Raw genomic sequence first — 16,478 nt, 5'->3', positions numbered from 1 at the left:
GAGCATATTTTTAGCTTACCAGAAAGAAAATATAAAATGACCTATTTTTAAAGCTACAAGTCTAAGACTAACTTTATGGTTTATAATATTATCTTCTCATATTTTATGGTTTATTAGATTTAAATTACCAAAGGGCTTGTAGCCTAGCGGTATCAGGTGGTGTCCTTCTTCCTTAAGGTTGAGGGTTCAAGTCCCATCCTAGACATAGGTGGATTTAGGTCTTAGTTTAGAAGTAGTTATATATTATATTTGTCGATTTGAACAGTTTGGAGCCTAGGGGGTGTTTGGTTTATATTTTGGGGGTCAAAAATTCTTTGATTGAGAAGATAGAATGCAAAAAATGTTTGGTAATACTATTTTAAAAGTTATTTTTTGATTTTTTATATATGGAAAAGTGACTTTTTGAAAAAGTCAGAAAATCCTGTATTTTTTTAATTTTTAACAAAAGGATTTTTGGCTCCCAAAAAGATAAGCCAAACCCGTATTGTCTAAATTATACTACTTTTTATTCTTTGATATTGAATACGAGAATTATGTAATTGAAATGACATATACTCCTAAAAATATAAGAAAAAAAAATTATACTATGTTAATATTTGACAAAGATAATATAAAACTAGATGGTTTCTCATGCGTTGCGTGGGACGGAAGGTGTCGGTTTTTTGTTATAGCATTATACTTTTGACGTACAATGCTATAATTAAGAAAACTTTTAGTTATTTCAAAAAATATTTCATGCTTACAAAATGTTGAGACGGTCTGCTTTAAAATAACATCAGAAATGATCCGTCCCTAAAAAAAAAATACATAAATGACAAAATTTTCAAAAAAATTGCATAATTATATATATATATATATATATATATATATATATATATATATATATTAAAATTATGTGTTCTTAGTTACAGTAAACATGATGTTTTTTTTTGGCAAAATAAGCCCTTTCTTTATGGTTATCTGTTCTCTTCAAGTTTTATTTTTATGTGGGGCATTTTATGCCATTTTCCCCATTCTTTATGGTCAGGTGTTTACACGTGTTTCTATACCATTATGTCCACCGTTTTTCGCCAATCACCTTTGGATTGCTGTCCACCACCTATTTTCACCTGTCCACCGCCTCAAATAATGTACCTTCCATCACCAGCTCCATTTGATGCGGTTACTTTAGATTGCTCTCACATTTTACTTCCCGTTGTTTCCACCCCCAAATCGAGTCTCCTCCCTTCTTCTACCCTCTACTACTTTGTTTTCGTTTTTCTATTTATGCCCGTATTTTATCGACCGCCCCTCACACCCAATCACTGTCAGCTGTCCCTTTCGCCCAATCGCTTGTTGCACAGCTATATCATCGGTTAATAAGTCGTTGCCTTCTTCTTATCTCCATTTCTTCTTGATTTCGTTCACACCTCCAACTACGCCGGCATAGATATTCATTCTCCCAGGAACATGGTGGAATACAAACGATCTTTTCAATCTCTCTTTTGATACATTTGTATAGCATTGGTTTTTCCTAACTCTACGTCGTTCATGATTTTGCCGTTGGACATGAAGATGAATCAATGAATTGGATTATACGGTCGGTGTTTTTTTCCTAACTCTAAATTGTTCATGATTTTGCTCCAACACAGGTACAAAAACTCACGCACCACGGCCAAGCAGGATGATCGACGTAGTATCGGTATGTAAAATCGACCCTTTTTGTGTTTTTTTGTTCATATACGTGTTTATGTGTTCCTAATTTGTGAATATGTTTTTTGTGATTTGTTGTTCCCAAAAATTAATGGAGTCAGATTTTGGCGACGATTTTGACCAGTTATATCATACGCTTTCGGTGTAATACCAACATAAAGCAGAATAATTTCTTTAAATTCTTTACCTTCATTTGCATTTGATGTTTTTTGATTTATAAGAACGAGTTAAAAAAAGGATACGTCAGCTGAAGAAGCCAAAAACAAGAATAGACAGTTCTATCTCGATCCAACTCCGATTAGAGTTGAACCAGAAATTTTGGTGATATTTAATTTCGATTTACCTCTTTAAAACGATATTTTCTGGCTCATTAATCTTGAATAGGGTTAAATCCAATAGTTGGAATAGTTGGATAAGAAATGGGAGGAAACAAATGTTGCGAAAGCAACATTGATGCCTCTTTCATTCCGTGCAACTTTACTTATTCCTTTTGGGTTCAAATTTTTGTTAAAATGGAACTTTCATGTCAACTTATAAACTGTTTTTTAGTGTGATGTGCTGACTTTAATTGTAAATATTTAACACATTTCAATTTTAATCATACGCTAACATGCATTCTTAATTTCTTATGTGTAGGTTGGCATCTCTTCATATAATATGAATGACAGAAAGTCGGCACTTCTTTTGCGCTTTTCAATTATTTTTGTTGTCCTAGTATGGTATAACCCCTATAAAATCTGACTTACACTGTTTTAGAACAACAAAGCGGAGATGCACGTCCACCAAATTCAGTTACTGTAGCTGATGTTATTTTTGTTGTGAAAAGACTCAATCAACAAGGATTTGAAGGAGATGGCAATCATATGTTTACTTCCTTTATTTTATTTTTCCCTAATGTAGTATCTTTTCCTATCTAATGATTACATTGAAGTATGTGAATTCTCTTGGTTAGAACCACTTATTCAAGAATCTATTGTAGGCAGATAAATAAACTCCTCAACCACAATTTCACTAGAATGTGGGATGGATTTCCTTTGTGGGATGGGAATGGAATCCTTGATACAACTAATAAGTAGAAAAGGGTGAAGTTTATTCATTTTTCTGATCCTTGATACAACTAATAAGTAGAAAAGGGCGAAGTTTATTCATTTTTCTGAAAAAAAATAATCTTTAATTTCTCTATTTTCTAATTATATTTCATAGTTAACAGGACGAAGAGATTAGTAGTCATGCAACAGCATTTGAGGAAAGTTTTGAAAACCGTTTTTTAGATGATAAGTTCATCAATAAGTGACAGGAAGCAAATTAGAAAGATTGTGTCTATCCCACTTTGATGAGATAGAAAAATATGAGAATGATGGCTTTAGAGGTATTAAATAACACTTTGTGGCCTTAAAATGAAATAAAGATTGAAATATTATTTTGCATATCCCACTTTGATGAGACAGAAAATGATGAGAATGATGACTTTAGTGGTATGTGTGTGGTTGCTCCAATAAGCAACAAGATAACCAATTTTATTCTCCATTGGGATTTTTAGTTTTCTTCATTGCAACTTTATGATGATGACCTGCATTATGCATTTTGGTTATAGGTATCCTACATTTAACATTGTCAAGCTACTTTACATACATGGAATACCTGGTGCCTTTGTGGATTACGAGGTATGTGAATTGATTCTATTTTAGACTTCTTCAAATGAGAACAATAGTGTTATTTTAATTAAGTTTTACTTTTGAACGCATTAAAAATAAATAAATAAAGGCAAATACTTGGTTAATAATCTATCAAGATGGTTGACTTCACAATCACTCATGTCACAGAATAATCCTAGATTCAAGATTCAACAAAAACGGAAAGGTATGTTTTGATGGTTTTGACTTTGGCTATATACCTGAAGAAAAAACAAAATATTTCGGGGCAAATTTTACACAAGAAGTGCTAGTGTAGCATAACTTGATCATCCAAATATAAGTCATATATATATATATATATATATATATATATATATATATATATATATATATATATATATATATATATATATATATATATATATATGAACTTTCATCTTTGACATAATTGTACAAAGTTTTACTAAAATTAATGTTCTTTATAACTCATAAGATCATAATTTGGTCATATTTTTTTTATGCGCTTCATAAGGGCAACAATGATTAAACTCCTACAATAGAAACCATTTTTTTTGTCAATGTAGAATCTCCTTAACACGTTAATGAATGGCAGATACTGTTAACTTTTTTATAATTACTTGTGTTCAACCATCAAACTATCAGTATCTAAATTTTGAGTATGTTTGCTTTTGGTTTGTTTAATGGTGCACTTGAGAGTATACTGTCTATTCTCTTTCTTGTGCAATTTTAAATTTCTATTGTTGGTTCTCCCTTGAAGCACTTCCTGCTAATGGGCCGGTGTTGGACGTGCTTTGTTTGACTTGTATGGACTAATAATTTGAGATAAAAAACCAGTGCTCCTTTAATTTTTGAGTTCATGTATATTAGTTTATCAGTTTTATTATTACATGTACACCAACATTTTGAATGCCTATTAATTATGAATATGATTTTTGACTTCCAACGTATTAGTTTCCTTTCTTTTCAAATTTTAGCAATCAAGTGTCGACTATGTGAAAAGAAAATTTTATGCATGAACTTTGAAGAACTGATGTGAAAATTTTATGCATGGACTATGGAATTATTTAATGAAACTACACTCTTTTGCAGGTTGTATGCTTTATCCACAGTGAATGCATCCAAAGCCAAAGCCAATAAAACAAAAAACAATAAAAATCCGTCATGTTGTATATATGCAATTTACCCTAATATAAAGGAATAAGTAAATAGATATATAGATAGGTTAACGTGTATGTTTATTAAGTGATTGGTGTGTTTTGAAGGTAGATACATATATGCATCTTTTGAATATACTAGGAATTGGGAGGCTATGGAATACCTTCCGGCCTCCGCAAAGCGGGGGATTCTTCCTAGTTAGGATTAGTTTTATCTATTTCAAAACTTAATTATACTTGAATCAACAATATTTAAGTCAATCTGATGTATGGTGATTCCAACTCCAACAGTAATAATACAACAAAAAACATGTGTGCCCATTCCTATAGTATAATTTTCCAAAATTTGAATTCCTTCTGGTTTCCATCTTACTGAAATAAGGGAGTGATCTTCGTATCAAATTGTGATCTGCAAAAGCCAACGAACAAATTTGAATGTATCAATATCAACAAAGCTCAGAAAAATGGCAAATTTTTGGTTGTTAAAGCAACGATGAGCATGAAAAGCCTAAAATTACTCATAACAGTAAAAATTCTATATTTGGTCAACGCATTTACATGTTTGGTGCATTTAAATAGTAATGATATTTTAGATCAATCTCACATACACAAACAATCACCAACAGTCATATGTTTCACATATATAATACATATAAATGAATGTTTTTGGTGCATTTAAATCATCTACACTTGATGTACTTATCTCATAACAAGCACCAACAGTTCATTTAAAAAAGCTTCATGATCGGCTGTTTCGTGAAATTATAAATCAAGCAAGTTAAAAAATAGCACTATGTATTTTGTGTTACCTGGTATGTTGGTTTACATGAAAAAGGCAACATATTTTAAATTTTTTGTCATCTGGTACAGTGAAAGGTCAATGTACTTTCATTTTGATAACCATAAACGGTAGGAAGATGATTCACTACGACAAAACCTGGAAAAAAAAGCATGGTGTCGTACTATTAGCATCGTTCTCTGCAAACATATGTTATCCATTTTATAAATATTACTAAAGTGTATCATGGTGATACAGATTAAAAGCATTTTACGTGTCTATAAACACAAAAGAGAAGGATCCAAGTAAACTTCAATCTATTTATTTGTAACGACAATGGTTGACTAGGTAAGGTTAACACAAAAATGAAACATCCATGAATATTAGAATGTTTTTTTTTTTTTGGAAAGGGAACTTCCCTAACGAGGGTTTCCGGACCAGCTTTCGCGCACCGACTAATCCCCCGCTGCAAACATGAGGCTTTGCCTCATGCCCTGGAGTCACTGCAGGCGAACCTCCATGGCCACAAGGGCTTAGTAATGCCAGGATTTGAACATGGGTCAATAGGTTATCCACCATATCTTCCACTTGCCTTACCAAGTCACCACAACCCAAGTGGTTATGAATATTAGAATGTTGGTGAAAGGTAAGAATGATTTTTAACATGTGAAGGAATATTCTGCCTAAGCCGAAAGTGGCGAATGTATTTTGGTTTTTTGGTAAAGAAATTAAAAGGAATTGCAAAAATAAAAGGAAAAAATAGGTATAAATGGAAACTAAATTGCTATTTAGGGCATTTGACTCCTAAAAATGGAGAACACGCCTGATGGCAATGTAGTAAGGTTTCTGGAAAAGAAAAATCAAAAGAATTACAATCACTCTCAACACAATCGTGCTTTTTTTTTTTCCTTTCCGCAATTAATTGCTGCAATTGTCAACCATCAGGTAACTTTTTTTTGTCTTTCTTTATGATTTAAAGATTCAATCAGTGGTTATAATTGACGAATTACTTAAAACAATTTAGAATGCATGAACACTGTTAGTTTTGAAATCTACAGTAGGTACATTCTTTACGTTTAGTTTTTTACTTTATTTAGATTATATTATAGGTTTTAGTAAAATTCCTTCTTAATCATTACAAAATAAGTTCTTTATTTCTTACCATGTACTCTCAAATGCTTCTTAAGAAGCTCGAGTTGAAATAATAAAAAGATTGTTCTTAAAAGCCCTTTTACCCACAAAAGGTTAGTTATAATGTGTTAATATCCGCTATAAAGTGTAGATTAATGGATGAAGTGATGTTTGGTTACATATATTAAAACTACTAATAAAAATCTTATAATCGTTTCCAACTTTTTTAATATTTCCATTTTAGTTTATATTCATTTTTATTCTTTAACTTTTTAATTAGTGGTGAATATAATATACCAACATTTGTGTATTAAATCCTTATTTTAAAGGTAACATATACTTAACATTTCCCAATTAAAAGGATCATCAAATTCTTAGTTAATATATTAAATTAATTTTATCATCACTTGACTCATTAGATTACAATTTTAATTTTGTTTAAGTTACTACCTGTAGTTTAAAAAACAATTAATTACCACTTAACAAGCAAAGATTATAAAATAAAAGCATAGATAATTAACACTTGAAAGCAATAAGGTGTGTAACAAAATTAATTCACTGTCGTTTTAGTAATCTTGTTGTGGAATAAATCTACCTGGACGTTATATTGTGAAGGAGAACCTGCTCATTTTCATTTTCCACAAGTCAACTGCAGAAAATCCTACGAATCAATTTTTGATGGGCTGTTTCTGTATCACCATCTTCATAAAGCGTAACAAAAATATATTTATTAATATGAAATGGGATGGAATATATTATAACTACTACTCTTATGAACATCATCTTCACTATTGTTTACACCATTAAAAAAACAACCAATAGTTATTCAACTTGTTTCAAGAAACAAACTTGATTGGAACCTGAATCTCATTCACAAATATAAAACCTTAAATGTTTTATCTTCCTAATTTTATACAATAAAAATGCTTTGAAACTACTCTTCAATACAAGTTTAGGTTTCCTGCACAAGTGAAAAAATTCCGATAATAGAACAATACAGGTACTCAATAGGAATAAAGTCCTCATATCATATACAGAAATCAGAAATAAGAAATGAATCAATAATCTAGAAAGAGTGTAGAACAACAAATTAGTTAGTTGTATAATAAGTAGTATAATTTGTACCTTTAGAACCGACCCTCGTAATTCACCCATGAAACTGTGAAGCCATTCTGTAGCTTGAAATCTCCAACCTACAAAGAAGTTACAAAAACCCTAAATCAATGACACGTTCGATTACTTTGATTGAAGAGAATTGATATCAGAAAGTATAATTATATATATACCAGACGGCGTTGTTCTTGATGCAATGACCTCCATTAACTGTAAGATTGAAGGAAACCACTCAATTACTAGTGGTGGTGCATCAGCGAAGCACAGAGCAGCAGATAAGCCAAACGGCGAAGCTTTGAAGCGAGTTCTTCCACCGGTGCCGATATGGAGGAATTGGAGATCGTGGCGGTGGAGAAGGTGGAGATAAGACATATATTATGATAGTAGACTGAGAGAGAAGGCGGTGGAAACAATTGTGTAAGCATCCGATTGGAGAGCAAAGATGGTGAAATCAGAGGAAAAACATTAAGACAACACGTGTGAAGCAAAAATACAAACAATAACAAAAAAGACCCAAAACATAGAATGGACATTTTTTTAACATATATACATAAATAAGGGACCCATTTTGCCAACCCCTAGGAACTTTACTGTTCCTAAGAGTGGATAATTTTAAACTACAACTCTACAAGTGTAACAGTTTGAAGACGTATGTGTAAATTAGACTACTTTTTATTCTCTTGTATTGAATACAACATTTATGCAACTGAAGTGATATATCCTCCTAAAAATATCAGAAAAAAAATTATACTATGTTAATATTTGAATAAAAGAAAATAATTCTATATACTAACAATGTCACCTTGTGACGCCATAACTGGTTTCTTTTGTTCCAAAAGATCTTGTCGAAGCATTTGATACGCATTCCGATAATGTTCCATTGTATAGCACAGTTGCCTTACAGCCTGTCGTTTTTCCTCAGCTCCTTCTTCGATCATCTCCTGTTGCTTCTCAATCACTTTCTTTAATTCTCGACTTCGATGCCTCAACTCCTCTACAGAATTCATCGACTTTTGGATTTCCAAATGTAGTTTTTCAAGACGATCGTTCATTTCATCGATTTGATCATCTTTCAAACTCGTTTCTTCTTCAAGTTCAGAAATCCTAGAGACAATCCCTTCTCTGTCCATCTTTAACTGCTCGATTTCATCTTCCATTTCGTTGTTCCGAATTCTAATCCTTTCCAGATGCTCTTCTAAACGTCTGCATCGTTCCCATTCTTTGATGTTCTCATCTAGCTTTTTTTGTTTTGATAGTTTCCTAACCTGTTCTTGAAGCTGCAAGTTTTCTTCAGATAGTTTCAGTTTCTCACCATCAAGTTCAGAGCTGTGCTGTTTTTTATCGGATTCATGATGATTTTGGAAACGAGCATTGGAGTCGAGTTCACGCCTGAATCGTTTAACTTCTTGCTCCAATGTTTCGTCGGCCAGACGATCGTTTACCCGTGGAGTTTCAAAATCATCCATGGATTCATCTGAAAGGGGTTCCATCGATTCGTATCTATGGAGTTTGATCCTCAATTGATCGATCTCTTCTTCTAACGATCGAATCTTTTCCTTGGCGATCCGTAATTCTTCCTCATAATACGTAATTTCAGAGTTTGATCGACTCTCTTCATGTTCCATCTGAACCTTCTTAAGCTCAGTCTCCAATTCAACGATCTTATTACGCAATCGCCTGTAATTTGATGAACTCGAATAACTATGAAAAAGGGAATCATCTGAGTCCGACTCGGAATCCAATGTTGAAGTTTCATATCCTTTGTTTCCAAAGTAATCAAAGTTTGGAATCTCTGATAAGCGACGAGATAATCTGCGATCAGGAGACGTCATGGCGGAAGGTGGTTCGGAAAACACATCGAAGTTGCCTGAGTTTCGGGATCGGAGTTCCGGTGGACGGCTCCTCCTCAACTCGGCTTTGGCTTCATTGTAACGCTCGACCAATGATTTGAACATTCGGTAGAAGTCTTCGACATGAGATTGGAGTTTTGGTCTCTTTTGGCAATAGATTTCAGCTTTCTTGGCGAAAGAATCTCCTTCTTCTTCAACCAGCTTCAACATTTGTTTGATGCTTCGATCCATTTCTCGAATCAAGAATCGTTTTGTTGTTCCCCGGTTTGACATTTTGGCCATTCAGGTGTCTGAAAGGAACAATCATTTTTATGTTTGAATCGAAAAAATATATTATATACGGCTACAAGGTCCCTTAAATTGCAGAGAAATCAAGTTGAACCATGAAAATGAAACGTAAAGGTGAAGGGAGGCATGATTAGCATCGACATCTCAGGAGCAAGAAACCCTTTTGAGTTTTGATTATCAAATCTAAATTAAAATAAACCAAAAGTGTTTGTGTGTGTTGAGGCCACCACATTTTGCTCAATGATTATCCATTTTTTTCGATAACATAAATTGCATTTGCATGTTTGCTAAAATGTTGTAAATAAACTTAACCCACCCACTTATATCTTTTTTCGGATTTAATGTAATTAATTAGGCTGTATGGAGTGGTAACGAGTGATTCTAGTGTGGAGAAGATGTCATATCATTATTTACCCTTTTAACAACCAACTCACTAGGCTTGGAAATGGTATTCACTAGTGGTTAAGGTGTGAAGAGCCAAAAAGAAGGAGAGAGAAAAAGAAAAAAATATAAGGGGAAGAAAAGCTAGCCAATAAGATCATCCGTCTTCATGCGTCGTCACCAAGACGCCACAACCAAACCACCGGGGCTAGGAAATGGTGTTCACGCCATTGGCCCCTCCACATCAGCTTTTCACGCGTGAAAAGGCTTCCACTCCTGATAGCCTTAAGTCTCTAAACTTTCAATTTTATCACTATTTAACTACGTGTTACGACTCGACTTGGCATTGATGTGGCGTCTAGAAGCAAAATAAAACCCTTTATCTTCTCTCGTGTTGTATTTGTCTCTTTTTCTCTCATCTCATCTCCTCTTCTTCAAGAACGTTTCATCGTCTCCTCTCCTTTGGTTCAAAAAAGCCTTCATATGACTTACTCTTCTAAGCAAAGATAGAACATTGATCCCTATTGTATTTGATCCATTAGAAATCAAAAGACAAATAAGTTTCAAGAACCAATTTCTAGGTACTTTTTATGTTGAATTTGTTTATGTCAAGTCAAGTTGTTTAAGTCAATCGAAAGTTGAAGCATAACAAGAATGATAAAGTATTTATTATATTACCAACGATTCAAAAGAAAATACTACACATCCCTGTTAAGTCCATTCTTCAAAAAGATCCAAAGCAAAACAACTTACAAGTTTAACACAACCATGTCCTTGCCAAAAAGATAATAAACAAAACACAAACTTCACTTCCTTCACAAAAGCCCTCTGTTTGTCAATCAATGTGTCCTTAATCACCACCCTTTGATGAAGCTCGCTGATTACAATGAACAAGACTTGAAGCTTCTCCGAATATTTATCCCTACTCCTACTAATATACAATTGTGAAATCATTTTTTGAGTGTTGTGAGGCAATCCACACTAGTATTTGGCTATTTATCCCTTCTCTTCATCAAACACTTGTGTGCATCAAGTTGAGTAGGAAATAAAAGAAACGGAGCAAATGATCATGACGTTTAAGTAACTTCGCTAGTTCATCAATTAAAACACTTTATTTAGAACACATAGGTGCATCATCGCAACTACGTGGCAAGTGGCAACCGGAAAACTGCTCAAGTGGCTAAACAGTGACAATTAAAACTTTAAGGACTTAATCAGCGCGATTAAAACTTTAATGACCAAATGATTGACAATTTTGAAACTTCCATGATAAAAAAAAATCATAATTCCTAAAAAGAATTGAGGTAGCAAACTTTTACTAGGTTTACTTTTTTATATTTTGGTAGTACAAATTTCATCATACACCTCTTAGTTTGAAAAATCATTTCAAAATATTTAAAAGCTTGGGAAAATGACTTAAAAGCCCAACGAAGTTTCCAAACCATTCAAAAAACCCCAATCAAGTTTTGTTTGTTCAAAAAAACCCAACGAACTTAACATTTTATCTAAAAAGTCCAATAAAGTTCCAAACCGTTCAGAAAATCTCAATTTTGTTTTGCTTAAGTTCGTTGGGTTTTTTTTGAACAGTCAAAACATGATTGAAGTTTTTTAAACGTTTTGGAAACTTCGTTGGTCTAACAAGTCATTTTTCCGATACGGTAATAAGCCACGTCATATGTTTCTCTTATTTGACTTTCAGGAAAGTATAACTTAGTTGGACTTTTTAGACAAAATGTTAAGTTTGTTAGGTTTTTTTGAACAGACAAAACATAATTGGGGTTTTTTGAACGGTTTAGAAACTTAATTGGGCTATTAAGTCATTTTCCCTTAAAAGCTTAATTCGATTCATAATATGGATCAAAGCAACACATGTGCACATTATCCTCTCAATTTGTTGAGGCCAATGGTTTTAGCTGAAATACACCAGTTGTTATAAAGTCTATTCACATTATTGTATTTTTCTATTGCAATTTTCTTTTGCCAAAACATCATTTATCAAAATTTGTCGAGCTATTGGTTCCTTTGAATCAGAATGAGATTGATTTAATGTTTCCTAAGTTTTAAATTTTCACCTTCAAGTTTAATATACATAATATCTCAAAACAAGGCTTGTAGTTGGTATCCTTCCACTATTGACACATGATCATTCTATGATAAATTAAATGGTTAGTACATTTTACATATATTTTACCTTACAAAATAAAGACAATTGTATAAACATGTATATCCAACTTAATGGATAAGTATACCTAAATCCACTTAACAACTATCTAATGCATATAACGATTTGCTGATGGTATACAATCTCAAAAAGAACATTATGGAATATTTTGAAAGCTAATTCTTGTTTATGTCAAATGTAATGGGATATACTTTTGTTATCCCATTGTTTTTAGTGATAAAATTGGTTCAACGATCGTTCATGTCTATAGTCTTTCTTTCAAGTATAAATTAATAGCAAAATTTTATGTTTTGTCCACCAAATCAAAATGAAAAATTCTCGAATGCTTATGCTTTTCGGATTGTCTTTATTGGGTTTCTTTGGGATTTCAAGTTCCTTCAAGATTAGTAAGTTTGTTTGCTTTCAAATTTTGATAGTTTGCATGATGAAATACACGGCGTTGATTGCTAAGGGTGTTCTTTTTTCAGATACAACGAACCCCACTTACAACGTTAATCTTGCACCTTTTATACAAGATCTAAGTGCATACTATTGCCTACTCAATGTAAGTTTTCTATTTCTTTCATATATTTTTTAATTTTTTTTTCAATACATCAATTTATAGGAAGTTGTACGCATTTTAGACAGCTTTAAACACCACGCCCACTCACCTTTTTAACAAAAAATTTAATTATATTATTTGCTTAGATAAAGATAAAATACAACCCAAGTCGAATAAATAAGGTGGTGTTTCTTTTCTTTATTTCTTTTTAAGTTTTGTAAATGTAAAACATGTTCAGATAGTGATGTCTAATCGAGAAAAAATATCGTATGGACAAGGCCATTTTTTTTTAAATGAACAAACCATTTGAAGTAGATCAAATTTCCAAAAAACCAATTTTGTTTCTTTTCTTTATTTCCTTTTCAGTTTTGTAAATATAAAACGGCCGAATGGATACATTCCAAAAAACCAATTTTGTTTCTTTTCTTTCTTTCCTTTTAAGTTTTGTAAATATAAAACGGCCCAAGGGATAATGATGTCTAATATAAAATAAAATATCATATACACAAGGCCTTTTTTTTTTTTTTTAAAATGAATGATCCATAGACTAAATTACCATTTTACCTTAACATTCTAAAAAACCAATTTCACAACATTCATCAATTTTAACGTTGGAAGCTGGGAGGAAAAAGGAAGGACAAATAGATAATGGGTTAATGTATTTAAGTTGTGTTTTTTGGCTTAACCCATCAAGTCATTATGTCGATATTAAGTAAAAAAGAAACTGTTATGGATAAGTGTCCATCTTCATGTTAAAAGCTTAACCCATTATAATGTCATTAAGTCAAAACCAGTATTATATCTAAGAAAAAGTAAAGGAGATAATTGGTGGTTGTGCAGGTATCTTCGGATTGCCCGGGAAAGTTCACACTCCATGTAGGCGGATGGTTGAACATAAGTGCAAATGAGACACAAGCATTTTGTGAAGGAGGTTGTGCACAACACACTCAACAACTTCTTAAATGTGTTAAGTACGTTAAACAAAATTACGTGTTTCGAAACAAAGCCACTATCAACAACCTAAATGACACCATCAACATTGGGTGCACTCATGGTTTTAATGGGACAAGTTTGACCAGTGCCAGTGGCTCCGTGATTGCAACTGCATCATCATTTTCCGTTTTTGCCCTTTTGGCCCTCCTATTATACTAGAACTAGAAAACTTGTTTTATTTAATAAGCCGACTGTTGGTTTTATAAAACTACTATGTATATAGTGAAATAAGAGGAGGTGCATCCACCAAGTAATTTGTAATGTAATGCTACTACATACCAATACTGTTATAGCATGGAAATGAGTTTTTACCTCATTTGGTGAAAAATTATGTTCCTGCCTTTCTAAATAAATAAAATTTCACGATACAAAAGTTACTAAAAGATTGTTGGAAGTTCCATATTAGCTCGAGTGATAAAGCAAAATATGTACATCTTATAAGCAAATCATAAACTGTCTACATTGTTATTCTATAGGCAAAATGGATAACATTATATGTTTCTATAAGTTTACCAGGGATTTTACCTCAGCTTTTAGCAAGTGCATAAGCAGACTCATCAACCAATAAAAAAGCATGCATGCATTATGACATGTAATGAAGTAGCACAGACTTCAAATCATGTCTTCCGGCCATAAGAATCAAAACCAATATTTATGAATCACAAATGCATTATTTCTTTAACAAAGCAACATCAAAACACATCAACCAGAAATAGACATGAAGGCAATATAAGTCGGTAATTCTTCACAATACAATCGAACACAGACCTAAACAAAAGAAAGAAGAAGGAAACATCAATGTATGCTTACATCTGCAGCTTCATCCTTCACCTCTTCCTTCATCTCAATTTCATTTTCTTCCTCTGCCACAATTATCAAATCTGAACAATCCCTAGTTCAATGTTAAAAAAGAAAGAAAAAGAAATACAAACATACAACCTCCTTAAATAAACAGAACAGTATTATCAACATAAATCACATATGCATTGTAACATTTATAACCAATAACGTTAAAAATTAGTGTTACATCAATGTCAACAAAACGATAACTATTTATAGAAAAACTCAAACCAAGAATCGAAACGAAAAGAAAACCATACCAATTCTGAAACGATCAAAAGAAACAATCACATGATCAGTTTTATAAATACATGAAAAACAAACTTAGTCCTACGCGTGCGATAAACCCTAATCTGTAATTACAGATTCATATAAAACCTTATAATTGATTGATCACAAACCAAACGAGAAAATGGAAATCAATGAGATTACCACGGAGAAACACGAGGGAGTCGAATTGATCGAACGTACCTTCGAAAACATTTTTCGTAGCTTTTTTCAACCTAATTTACTCTGTTGCGGCTCGCTGGTCGTTAAAAAGTCTACCCCTCCGTAAAAAACAGAATCTATATCTATATTTAATAAATAAATATATATTCTTTTCTCATCATAATTTTGAAAAATTTTGCCTTGTTATTTATTTCAATTTTCATTTTCTAATATATCAATAATTTAGTTTCTATAACTTAAACTAATTATAATGACAATTAATTTAAAATTTGAAATTACGATTTCAATTTCAAATAAATTTATAATTTTTAACTTTGTATTTAACATTTTGTTATAATTAACCCGTTTAGTACACGGGTATGACAACTAAACACATAGATTTTTTTTTTGCATGTTTCTTTTTCTCATATTTTTCACTCTTTTTAAATTTCAAATTCAAATAAACTTTCCATTTAACATTTTTTTTTACTCAATCTGTATAATATACAAGTCTCACAACTAGTAAATCAATAAAACAAAGGTTATTGAGATAAAAGCTCACAATTTCATACCACGTGTTTGATTTTGTGGCATGTCCAGTTTTTGGTGCGTTAATAACAGACCATAAAATTGGTTCAGTTTTTCTTTTTACCCAATTTCTACCTCTTACAGCATGTCACCAACCATTTAACAGGCCGTTTACATTCCCCACCCACCGTTCCTTTCTTCTCAGACCTCCTTGCTTCGACCTTCTTCTTCTTCTTCTTCTCAACATGTCAAAATATGGTCAAGGTTGAAATTCAAAAGTCAACCAAGTTGACTCAACTGAGTACGCCCAACGTATTTAACTTGTACGCTCAACATACTCAAAGCTTGACCAAAAATCGGGATGTTGACCATATACGCGCAGCATACCTTCTGGTACGCCCAACATGCGCGTTAGCCACCCTCTATTTCTAATAAGTGTTTGATACCTTAAGCTCTTTTGTCCAAAATTTAGATCTAGTCCTCAAATGATGTCCTTAATCATAAAATTTCCAACTTTATGATATTGAATGGCTAATAGGTGCTTAAAACCAAAAACCATAACTTCTTAACTCATTAAGACATCCTAGTCCATACATGGGGGAAAACTAAGGACCATGATTACATTTTTATGGCTCTAAACACTCCAAAATAACTGAAAGACAACTCAAATGAATTAGAGTAACTCATACTCAAATACGTCATGTTTACGGGACCAAAATGAACACAATCCATGGCTAATCAAGATCTAAGCAAAACTTCATCAAGATCAGAGCTTTTTACCTCCAAGTGGTGTCAAATGATGATGTGTTTATGTATCTAAGGGGCTTCACTCTTCTAAGATGGTCTCCTCTTCCTTCTTCCTCCTTCAAAATCACCAAAATACACACTCAAGGCTCAAAGATGCTATAAAATGGATTAGGGTT

General features: G+C 32.5%; 2 protein-coding genes and 1 long non-coding RNA gene across 8 annotated transcripts; 1 reads left to right on the top strand and 2 right to left on the bottom strand.

Annotated features, from left to right (window-relative positions):
• Positions 1 to 4,580: 4,580 nt before the first annotated feature.
• On the bottom strand, positions 4,581 to 9,913 carry LOC111876529 (protein NETWORKED 4A). Of its 6 annotated transcripts, XR_006187241.2 has the most exons (6): positions 8,326 to 9,909; positions 7,697 to 7,911; positions 7,536 to 7,603; positions 7,006 to 7,111; positions 5,311 to 5,438; positions 4,581 to 4,910 (listed from the first exon to the last, which is right to left on the bottom strand). XR_006187241.2 is itself a non-coding variant. In XM_042898340.2 (2 exons), exons 1-2 carry the CDS (start codon positions 9,653 to 9,655, stop codon positions 8,222 to 8,224), a joined length of 1,356 nt encoding a protein of 451 aa, XP_042754274.1. In that variant the 5' UTR covers positions 9,656 to 9,913; the 3' UTR covers positions 7,772 to 8,221. The 6 variants fall into 6 exon arrangements, 1 of the variants encoding a protein (XP_042754274.1); XR_006187243.2 differs by lacking the exon at positions 7,006 to 7,111; XR_006187242.2 differs by lacking the exon at positions 5,311 to 5,438 and having other exon boundaries at positions 4,582 to 4,910.
• A 2,604-nt stretch (positions 9,914 to 12,517) lies between these two features.
• Positions 12,518 to 14,091, top strand: LOC128129336 (uncharacterized). The gene is made up of 3 exons (XM_052767931.1): positions 12,518 to 12,610; positions 12,692 to 12,768; positions 13,606 to 14,091. The coding sequence occupies exons 1-3, from the start codon at positions 12,532 to 12,534 to the stop codon at positions 13,915 to 13,917; spliced, it is 468 nt and encodes a 155-aa protein (XP_052623891.1). The 5' UTR covers positions 12,518 to 12,531; the 3' UTR covers positions 13,918 to 14,091.
• A 302-nt stretch (positions 14,092 to 14,393) lies between these two features.
• On the bottom strand, positions 14,394 to 15,159 carry LOC111876563 (uncharacterized). The gene is made up of 2 exons (XR_002845035.2): positions 15,070 to 15,159; positions 14,394 to 14,639 (listed from the first exon to the last, which is right to left on the bottom strand). It is a non-coding gene; the product is annotated as an uncharacterized LOC111876563 (long non-coding RNA).
• Positions 15,160 to 16,478: the final 1,319 nt, after the last annotated feature.

This window comes from Lactuca sativa, chromosome 9 (assembly GCF_002870075.4).
Source record: "Lactuca sativa cultivar Salinas chromosome 9, Lsat_Salinas_v11, whole genome shotgun sequence".
Classification (NCBI taxonomy): Eukaryota; Viridiplantae; Streptophyta; class Magnoliopsida; order Asterales; family Asteraceae; genus Lactuca; species Lactuca sativa.
The sequence above is the reverse complement of the archived record's forward strand: the minus strand, read 5'-3'. Positions and strand labels throughout refer to the sequence as shown.